This window comes from Pristiophorus japonicus, unplaced genomic scaffold (genome assembly GCF_044704955.1).
Source record: "Pristiophorus japonicus isolate sPriJap1 unplaced genomic scaffold, sPriJap1.hap1 HAP1_SCAFFOLD_199, whole genome shotgun sequence".
NCBI lineage: Eukaryota > Metazoa > Chordata > Chondrichthyes > Pristiophoridae > Pristiophorus > Pristiophorus japonicus.
Genome location: NW_027251684.1, coordinates 93,020 through 104,541, shown reverse-complemented (window position 1 = coordinate 104,541; position 11,522 = coordinate 93,020). Strand labels below are relative to the sequence as shown.

Below are 11,522 nucleotides of genomic sequence, written 5' to 3'. Positions count from 1 at the left end.
TGATAATGATACCACAATAGTAAAATCTATACTGACTCTTGAGCATCAGAGCATCTCCTTCCAGAACCGAAGGCGGATCGACCTGTAAGGTCACATCGCCATCTAATTGGGAGCAAAGTGTCCTGGTTAGAATGCATCACCTGTTTAACTCACACAAAGATCTTTCTGTAAAGCCGTCCAAAAAAAACCGGCAAGTTAAAGTTCAGGTTTCCAACTTTCCCGTGTCCTGCCTTTGTTGCACTGAATAAATGTAACACTAATATCGATTTCCATGAATCCTGTTTCACAGTCCCTGCTCCTGCACCCAGCCCTAATTCGAACTCCAATCCAGCCTCGGGCAAGTGAAGAACAGGAAGGAAGCTGAGTTTAATTGCTGCATGGTTTCAATTGCCGTTAATTCATATTTCTCTCCTCGAGCCGCAAGTTTCCACTATGCGACCCAAATCTTCTGAAGTTGCATCTCTGAAATTAAACTATGTTGGGAACAGCTGGTAAATGGGAACTATTCGTCGAGAGCTAACTGACGACATAATGTGGCGAGGAGTAGAGTTTCTAATGAAGTTCCACGCTAATGAGGTCAGATTGTTCCATGTTGAACCATGAGGACGTGCAGCTCATCCAAGCCACATATGTACATCTCCAGCTGTTCCACCTGGGTGGGAAGCAACTCCTAAGCAGAGCATAGAATAGGCAATCCAGTGCTAAAGTTAAATTAGTGCTTAAAGAATCCTGCTATATATGTACTCAAACTGATTATCTGCACAATATATTGTGCCCTTGTGTGCATGCGGGCGGTGGGACCAGGCTTTCCTGTGCAATTCACTGATCACCTTAGGCATATGCGAACTAGCAGCTGGTCCACGCATGTGCAGTAACCCACAATTGTCGCTGCAGTTCAGCGTGGGCCAAATTGTTCAGCTCCGGAGGAGAATAGCCTGCATGGGATCCGTGCTGGCCAGCGGTGGGGGAGGGGAGAAGAGAATACCGAAGGGAGAGAGATAATCCTAGCGAGAGGGGACGAGAGATAAGTCGGGAGAGGGAGCGATCAGCTCTGGGACCCCAAATATGTATAATATATATATTAATGACTTGGAAGAAGGGACTGAATGTAACGTAGCCAAGTCTGCTGATGATATAAAGATGGGAGGAAAAGCAATGTGTGAGGAGGACACAAAAAATCTGCAAAAGGACAGAGACAGGCTAAGTGAGTGGGCAAACATTTTGCAGATGGAGTACAATGTTGGAAAGTGTGAGGTCATGCACTTTGGCAGAAAAATTCAAAGAGCAAGTTATTATTTAAATGGAGAAAAATTGCAAAGTGCCGCAGTACATCGGGACCTGGGGGTACTTGTACATGAAACACAAAAGGATAGTATGCAGGTACAGCAAGTGATCAGGAAGGCCAATGGTATCTTGGCCTTTATTGCAAAGGGGATGGAGTATAAAAGCAGGGAAGTCTTGCTACAGTTATACAGGGTATGGGGGGGGCCACACCTGGAGTACTGCGTGCAGTTTTGGTTTCTATATTTATGTAAGGGTATACTTGCTTTGGAGGCACTTCAGAGAAGGTTCACAAGGTTGATTTCGGAGATGAGGGGGTTGTATTATGAGGAAAGGTTGAGTAGGTTGGGCCTCTACTCATTGGAATTCAGAAGAATGAGAGGTGATCTTATTGAAATGTATAAGATTATGAGGGGGCTTGACAAGGTGGATGCAGAGAGGATGTTTCCACTGATAGAGGAGACTAGAACTCGAGGGGTCATATGGCCTACTCCTGCTCCTATTTCCTTATCTTAGAATAAGGGGCCGACCATATAAAACTGTGATGAGGAGAAACGTCTTCTCTCAGAGGATTGTGGATCTTTGGAACTCACTGCCTCAGAGAGCGGTGGAGGTTGGGACATTGAATACATTTAAGACAGAAATAGACTGTTTCTTACACGATAAGGGAGAAGGGGTTACGGGGAGCGGGTGGGAAGTGGAGCTGAGTCCATGATCGGATCAGCCATGATTGTCTTGAATGGCGGAGCAGGCTCGAGGGGCCATATGGCCTACTCCTGCTCCTATTTCTTATTATCTGTGACCATCGACATGATTAACCTAAGCTGCTAAACTCTAAAGCAGCTGAAGAGAAGAAACACTCAGTGGTGAAATTCGACTGCGGCAGAATGCAGAACAATCGGTTACACATTTTCCGCCAGTCTATAGGTGTCGTTACGTATTCAGTTCAATCGAAGTATATGTAAAATATGAATGCATCCAACTATTCAAATTACCTGCACAGGAACAAATATAATTTATTTGAAGATCCTAATGGTCTGAGGATAAATGGAAACATGATGTCAGATGAAAGGAAAATGTCTAACATTTAAATTATTCATTGTTGTGAGAGCCACTGAGTTCTCCTGTTCTGTCAAAAACAATCATTTTAAAAATTAGTGATAAGCCATTTAGGATGGAAATCAGGAAGTTTCTTTTCACATAATGGGATGTTGCCTTAAACCTTCACACCATCCAGCACCAGTGCACTGTGGCTGCAGTGCATATCATCGTGAAGAAGCACGACAGCATTTCGCCAAGGCTCACAAACCCGCGACCTCTACCACCGAGATAGACAGTGGCAGCAGGCACATGGGAACATGAGCAGCTCCACGTTCCCCTCCAAAATACACACCACCCTGACTTGGAAATATATTGGCCGTTTCTTCATCGGCACTGAATCAAAACCTGGAGCTCCCTCCCTAACAGCACTGTGGAATTACCATCACCACACGGACTGCAGCGGTTCAAGAGGGTGGCACACTAAAGGGGCAATTAGAGATGGGCAATAAATGCTGACTGCGGCAGAATGTGGCAGAATTGGAAACCATTCCACAACATCGAGGATACCCCAGGAGGGGCAGGAATTCGGCAGGATACAGAATACCCCAAGTGGAGGAAAGATAGAATAAACAGAGGATACCCCAGGACCCCAGGAGGGGCAGGAATTAAAAACTGAGAAAATGTTGGCTGGAAAGGACTTATACACGAACTATGCTGCACTAAATATACTGGTAGTAGTGCAAGGGAACTCGTCTTGCTCGTATTATCCTGTAAAAAGGTGTAACCGACATAAGAGGCAGGCCCGAGCTCGTACTAGAGTTAAAACGTTGAATAAAGGCAGAAATGACTTACTTAGTATAACTTGATGGGAAAGTCAATAGGTTGATCCTGCAGCTCGGGAAGAAGCGCTACCCAAGCGAAAGCACAACCCTGGAAGGTCACCCAAGAGGGATTAATTGGGAAATACCTTATCTTGGGCATATAGCCAAGGGCCATTCGGGGGGAAATGTAAGGGATAAATTGTCAGGTTGCAAATAGGTGGTCAGAATTATGGTGAAGGTAGTGAACTTATCAGTAGTAGGAGGGTCTGTATGATTGCCGATGTGTGTAACACTTGCTGTTGGGGAGGAGTTAAATGAATATGGCAGGGGGATGGGAACCTATGCAGGGAGACAGAGGGAAATAAAATGGAGGCAGAAGCAAAAGATAGAAAGGAGAATAGTAAAAGTGGAGGGCAGAGAAACCCAAGGCAAAAAACAAAAAGGGCCACATTACAGCAAAATTCTAAAGGGGCAAAGTGTGTGAAAAAGACAAGCCTGAAGGCTCTGTGCCTCAATGTGAGGAGTATTCGGAATAAGCTGGACTAATTAACTGTGCAGAAAGCAGTTAACGAATATGAAGTAATTGGCATCACGGAGACATGGCTCCAGGGTGACCAAGGCTGGGAACTCAACATTCAGGGGTGAGAAGGGGGATTTAATAATGGGAAATGTGGAAATGGCTGAGACCTTCAACAATTATTTTGCTTTGGTCTTCACAGTGGAAGACACAAAAACCATGCCAGAAATTGCTGGTCACAGGAATGTGGGAAGGGAGGACCTTGAGATAATCACTATCACTAGGGGGGTAGTAGTGCTGGACAGGCTAATGGGACTCAAGGTAGACAAGTCCCCTGGTCCTGATGAAATGCATCCCAAGGTATTAAAGGAGATGGCGGAAGTTATAGCAGATGCATTCAGTATAATCTACCAAAATTCTCTGGACTCTGGGGAGGTACCAGCGGATTGGAAAGCAGCTAATGTAACGCCTCTGTTTAAAAAAGTGGTCAGACAAAAGGCAGGTAACTATAGGCCGGTTAGTTTAACATCTGTAGTGGGGAAAATGCTTGAAATTATCATTAAGGAAGAAATAGCGGGACATCTAGATAGGAATAGTGCAATCAAGCAGACGCAACATGGATTCATGAAGGGGAAACCATATTTAACTAATTTACTGAAATTCTTTGAGGATATAATGAGCATGGTAGATAGAGGTGTACCGATGGATGTGGTGTATTTAGATTTTCAAAAGGCATTCGATAAGGTGCCACACAAAAGGTTACTGCAGAAGATAAAGGTACACGGAGTCAGAGGAAATGTATTAGCATGGATAGAGAATTGGCTGGCGAGCAGAAAGCAGAGAGTCGGGATAAATGGGTCCTTTTCGGGTTGGAAATCGGTGGTTAGTGGTGTGCCACAGGGATCGGTGCTGGGACCACAACTGTTTACAATATACATAGATGACCTGGAAGAGGGGACAGAGTGTAGTGTAACAAAATTTGCAGATGACTCAAAGATTAGTGGGAAAGCGGGTTGTGTAGAGGACACAGAGAGGCTGCAAAGAGATTTAGATAGGTAAAGCGAATGGGCTAAGGTTTGGCAGATGGAATACAATGTCGAAAAGTGTGAGGTCATCCACCTTGGAAAAAAAAACAGTAAAAGGGAATATTATTTGAATGGGGAGAAATTACAACATGCTGCGGTGCAGAGGTACCTGGGGGTCCTTGTGCATGAATCCCAAAAAGTTAGTTTGCAGGTGCAGCAGGTAATCAGGAAGGCGAATGGGATGTTGGCCTTCATTGCGAGAGGGATGGAGTACAAAAGCAGGGAGATCCTTCTGCAACTGTATAGGGTATTGGTGAGGCCGCACCTGGAGTACTGCGTGCAGTTTTGGTCACCTTACTGAAGGAAGGATATACTAGCTTTGGAGGGGGTACAGAGACGATTCACTAGGCTGATTCCGGAGATGAGGGGGTTACCTTATGATGATAGATTGAGTAGACTGGGTCTTTACTCGTTGGAGTTCAGAAGGATGAGGGGTGATCTTATAGAAACATTTAAAATCATGAAAGGGATAGACAAGATAGAGGCAGAGAGGTTGTTTCCACTGGTCGGGGTGACCAGAACTAGGGGGCACAGCCTCAAAATACGGGGGAGCCAATTTAAAACTGAGTTGAGAAGGAATTTCTTCTCCCAGAGGGTTGTGAATCTGTGGAATTCTCTGCCCAAGGAAGCAGTTGAGGCTAGCTCATTGAATGTATTCAAGTCACAGATAGATAGATTTTTAAGCAATAAGGGAATTAAGGGTTACGGGGAGCGGGCGGGTAAGTGGAGCTGAGTCCACGGCCAGATCAGCCATGATCTTGTTGAATGGTGGAGCAGGCTCCTGGGGCTAGATGGCCTACTCCTGTTCCTAATTCTTATGTTCTTATGACTGGATAAGTTATGTGTGGGAAGAAGCTTCCCGATGTTGGGGAAGTCCAGAACCAGGGGACATAGTCTTAGGATAAGGGGTAGGCCATTTAGGACTGAGATGAGGAGAAACTTCTGCACTCAGAGAATGGTGAACCTGTGGAATTCTCTACCACAGAAAGTTGTTGAGGCCAATTCACTAAATATATTCCAAAAGGAGTTAGATGTAGTCCTTACTACTCGGGGGATCAAGGGGTATGGTGAGAAAGCAGGAATGGGGTACTGAAGTTGCATGTTCAGCCATGAACTCATTGAATGGCGGTGCAGGCTCGAAGGGCCGAATGGCCTACTCCTGCACCTATTTTCTCTGTTTCTATGTTCTATGATAAGAGTCCACAAATCAACATTACTTTGGTGATAACAATAAACCTATCGAAGATGTTGAGGAGGATAGCTCCTCTCCAAAACCTGTATAAAGTATGCTTGAAAACTCTTGTATTTCGGCGGTTCCACGACGGAACTTCCCGTGCATCGCTCGTAATAAAACTGGTTGGACCTGCGATTTCGTGTGTTCACTTCCATGGTGGATGTAGCACAGGAGAAGGGCGAGGTGTCGATTAACGATATTAGTTAATTCACCCAAAGGAGAGAGGCATCATGTTACCCCAACAGATGGGTGAGGTATTGATTAACTATATCAGTTAGTGCACCTTGAGGGAGAGAGTTCTCCTGTTACCCCAACAGACGGGTGAGGTATTGATTAACTATATCAGTTAGTGCACCTTGAGGGAGAGAGTTCTCCTGTTACCCCAACAGACGGGTGAGGTATTGATTAACTATATCAGTTAGTGCACCTTGAGGGAGAGAGTTCTCCTGTTACCCCAACAGACGGGTGAGGTATTGATTAACTATATCAGTTAGTGCACCTTGAGGGAGAGAGTTCTCCTGTTACCCCAACAGACGGGTGAGGTATTGATTAACTATATCAGTTAGTGCACCTTGAGGGAGAGAGTTCTCCTGTTACCCCGACACAGGACATTTGGAAAAGCATAATTTGGTCAGGCAGAGTCAGCATCGATTCATGAAGGGGAAGTCATGTTTGACAAATTTACTGGAATTCCTTGAGGATGTAATGAACAGGGTGGATAAAGGGGAACCAGTGGATGTGGTGTATTTAGATTTTCAGAAGGCATTTGACAAGATGCCACATAAAAGGTTATTGCACAAGATAAAAGTTGACCGGGTTGGGGGTAATATATTAGCATGGATGGAGGATTGGCGAACTAACAGAAACCAGAGAGTCGGGATAAATGGTTAATTCTCAGGTTGGCAACCAGTAACTAATGGGGTGCCGCAGGGATCAGTGTTGGGACCCCAACTATTTACAATCTATATTAACGACTTGGAAGAAGGGACCGAGTGTAATGTAGCCAAGTTTGCATCGAAACAAAGGTGGGAGGAAAAGCAATGTGTGAGGAGGACACAAAAAACATGCAAAAGCACATAGACATGCTAAGTGAGTGGGCAAAAACTTGGCAGATGGAGTATAACATTGGAAAGTGTGAGGTCATGAACTTTGCCAGAAAAAAATTAAAGAGCAAGTTATTACTTAAATGGAGATAAATTGCAAAGTGCTGCAGTACAGCTGGACCTAGGGATATTTAGAAACATAGAAACATAGAAAATAGGTGCAGGAGTAGGTCATTCGGCCCTTCGAGCCTGCACCGCCATTCAATAAGATGATAGCTGATCATTCCCTCAGTACCCCTTTCCTGCTTTCTCTCCATACCCCTCGATCCCTTTAGCTGTAAGGGCCATATCTAACTCCCTCTTGAATATATCCAATTAATTTGCATCAACAACTCTCTGCGGCACGGAATTCCACAGGTTAACAACTCTCTGGTTGAAGAAGTTTCTCCTCATCTCGGTCCTAAATGGTCTACCACTTATCCTTAGACTGTGACCCCTGGTTCTGGACTTCCCCAACATCGAGAACATTCTTCCCGCATTTAACCTGTCCAGTCCCATCAGAATCTTGCATGTTTCTATGAAATCTCCTCTCATCCTTTTAAACTCCAGTGTATAAAGGCCCAGTTGGTCCAGTCTCTCCTCATATGTCAGTCCTACCATCTCAGGAATCAGTCTGGTGAACCTTCGCTGCACTCCCTCAATAGCAAAAATGTCCTTCCTCAGATTAGGAGACCAAAACTGAACACAATATTTTAGGTGTGGCCTCACCAAGGCCCTGGACAACTGCAGTAAGACCTCCCTGCTCCTATACTCAAATCCCCTAGCTATGAAGGCCAACATACCATTTGCCTTCTTCACCGTCTGCTGTACCTGCATGCCAATCTTCAATGATTGATGAACCATGACACACAGGTCTCAGTGCACCTCCGCTTTTCCTAGTCTGCCGCCATTCAGATAAAATTCTGCCTTCGTGTTTTTGCCCCAAAATGAATAACCTCATATTTATCCACATTATACTGCATCAGCCATGCATTTTCCCATTCACCTAACCTGTCCAAGTCACCCTGCAGCCTCTTAGCATCCTCCTGACAGCTCACACCGCCACCCAGCTTAGTGTCATCTGCAAACTTGGAGATATTACACTCTATTTCTTCATCGAAATCGTTAATGTATATTGTAAATAGCTGGGGTCCCAGCACTGAGCCCTGCGGCACTCCACTAGTCACTGCCTGCCATTCTGAAAAGGACCCGTTTATCCCAACTCTCTGCTTCCTGTCTGCCAACCAGTTCCCTATCCACATCAGTATATTATCCCCAATACCATGTGCTTTGATTTTGCACAGCAATCTCTTGTGTGGGACCTTGTCAAAGGCCTTTTGAAAGTCCAAATAGATGACATCCACTGGTTCCCCCTTGTCCACTCTACTCGTTACATCCTCAAAAAATTCCAGAAGATTTGTCAAGCATGATTTCCCTTTCATAAATCCATGCTGACTTGATCCGATCCTGTCACTGCTTTCCAAATGCGCTGCTATTTCGTCCTTCATGATTGATTCCAACATTTTCCCCACTACTGATGTCAGGCTAACCAGTCTACAATTACCCGTTTTCTCCCTCACTCCTTTTTTAAAAAGTGGTATTACATTAGCTACCCTGCACTCCATGGGAACTGATCCAGAGTCGATAGACTGTTGGAAAATGATCACCAATGCATTCACTATTTCTAGGGCCACTTCCTCGAGCACTCTGGGATGCAGACTATCAGGCCTTCAATCCCATCAATTTCCCGAACACAATTTCCCACCTAATAAGGATTTCCTTCAGTTTCTCCTTCTCACTCGAACCACTGTCCCCTCGTCCCTTCGGAAGGTTAGTTGTATCTTCCTTCGTGAAGACAGAACCAAAGTATTGGTTCAATTGGTCTGCCATTTCTTTCTTCCCCATTATAATTTCACCTGAATCCGACTGCAAGGGACCTACGTTTGTCTTTACTAATCTTTTTCGCTTCACATATTTATGGAAGGGTTTGCAGTCAGTTTTTATATTCCCTGCAAGCTTCCTCTCGTACTCTATATCCCCCTCTTAATTAAACTGTTTCTCCTCCTCTGTTGAATTCTAAATTTCTCCCAGTCCTCAGGCTTGTTGCTTTTTCTAGCCAATTTATATGCCTCTTCCTTGTCTTTAACACTATCCTTAATTTCCCTTGTTAGCCACGGTTGAGCCACCTTCCCAGTTTTATTTTTACTCCAGACAGGGATGTACATTTGCTGAAGTACGTCCATGTGATCTATAAATGTTTGCCATTGCTTATCCACCGTCAACCCTTTAAGTATCCTTTGCCAGTCTATTCTAGCCAATTCACGCCTCATACCATCAAAGTTACCTTTCCTTAAGTTCAGGACCCTAGTTTCCGAATTAACTGTGTCACTCTCCATCTTAATAAGGAAATCTACCATATTATGGTCACTCTTCCCCAAGGGGCCTCCCACAACAAGATTGCTAATTAGTCCTTTCTCATTACACAATAGCCAGTCGAGGATGGGCAGCTCCCTGGTTGATTCCTCAACATATTGGTTTCGAAAACCACCACTAGTACACTCCAGGAAATCCTCCTGCACCGGATTGCTGCCAGTTAGGTTAGCCCAATCAATGTCACCCATTGTTACTGCTGTACCTTTATTGCACACATCCATTATTTCTTCTTTGATGCTGTCCCCAACCTCACTACTACTATTTGGTGCTCTATACACAACACCCACTCGCGTTTTCTGCACTTTGGAATTCCGCATCTCCACCCATACCGATTCCACATTATCCAGGCTAATGTCCCTCCTTACAATTGCATTAATTTCCTCTTTAACCAGCAACGCCACCCCGCCTCTTTTTCCTGATTTTCCACATAGTACAGGAGGAGCATAACACGTGTCCGAGCTGTCCTGCCATGACTTATCCCTTAGATACACTTAAATTGGCAGCAACAATGCTAAATGTTACTTACTGATATAGAAAAGCAAAAGGAAAAACTACTCACCAATCACCAGCCAATCACTTACCCCCTTGGCTGTGATGTCACCTTTCTGTTTCTTTCTTCTTCTTTTTGCCTTCTCCCTGTAGCTGCACAAGTCACGCCTTTTATAGTCCTCTCGCTGACCCCGGACTCAGGCCTCAGCGACCACGAACTCCTGCTGCCTCTCGCGGCCTTTATAGTCCTCTCGCCGACCCCGGACTCAGGCCTCAGCGACCACGAACTCCCGTTACCTCTCACGGCATTTATAGGCCTCTCGCCGACCCCGGACTGAGGCCTCAGCGACCACGAACTCCCGCTGCCTCTCACGGCCTTTATAGGCCTCTCGCCGACCCTGGACTCAGGCCTCAGCGACCACGAACTCCCGCTGCCTCTCACGGCCTTTATAGGCCTCTCGCTGACCCCGGACACAGGCCTCAGTGACCACGAACTCCCGCTGCCTCTTTCGGCCTTTATAGGCCTCTCACTGACCCCGGACTCCCACCTCAGCGACCACGAACTCCTGCTGCCTCTCACGGCCTTTATAGGCCTCTCGCCGACCCCGGACTCAGGCCTCAGCGACCACGAACTCCCGCTGCCTCTCACGGCCTTTATAGGCCTCTCGCTGACCCCGGACTCAGGCCTCAGCGACCACGAACTCCCGCTGCCTCTCGCGGCCTTTATAGGCCTCTCGCTGACCCCGGACTCAGGCCTCAGCGACCACGAACTCCCGCTGCCTCTCGCGGCCTTTATAGGCCTCTCGCCGACCCCGGACTCAGGCCTCAGCGACCACGAACTCCCGCTGCCTCTCGCGGCCTTTATAGGCCTCTCGCTGACCCCGGACTCAGGCCTCAGCGACCACGAACTCCCGCTGCCTCTCGCGGCCTTTATAGGCCTCTCGCTGACCCCGGACTCAGGCCTCAGCGACCACGAACTCCCGCTGCCTCTCACGGCCTTTATAGGCCTCTCGCTGACCCCGGACACAGGCCTCAGTGACCACGAACTCCCGCTGCCTCTTTCGGACTTTATAGGCCTCTCACTGACCCCGGACTCACACCTCAGCGACCACGAACTCCCGCTGCCTCTCACAGCCTTTATCGGCCTCTCGCCGACCCCGGACTCACACCTCAGCGACCACGAACTCCCGCTGCCTCTCACGGCCTTTATAGGCCTCTCGCTGACCCCGGACACAGGCCTCAGTGACCACGAACTCCCGCTGCCTCCCGCGGCCTGTATAGGCCTCTCGCTGACCCCGGACTCAGGCCTCAGCGACCACGAGCTCCCGCTGCCTCTCGCGGCCTTTATAGGCCTCTCGCTGACCCTGGACTCAGGCCTCAGCGACCACGAACTCCCGCTGCCTCTCACGGCCTTTATAGGCCTCTCGCTGACCCCGGACACAGGCCTCAGCGACCACGAACTCCCGCTGCCTCTCGCGGCCTTTATAGGCCTCTCGCCGACCCTGGACTCAGGCCTCAGCGACCACTAACTCCCGCTGC

At 47.1% G+C, this 11,522-nt stretch overlaps 1 protein-coding gene across 1 annotated transcript in view; it reads right to left on the bottom strand.

The window, feature by feature from the left end:
* Window positions 1-577: 577 nt before the first annotated feature.
* LOC139244011 (probable G-protein coupled receptor 139) overlaps window positions 578-11,522 on the bottom strand; it is a gene marked incomplete at its 5' end in the record, with an annotated part of 49,837 nt that continues 38,892 nt past the window's right edge. The window contains one exon of the mRNA XM_070870946.1: window positions 578-652. Within this exon, the coding sequence (XP_070727047.1) occupies window positions 578-652 (75 nt within the window). The remainder of the gene's footprint in view (window positions 653-11,522) is intronic.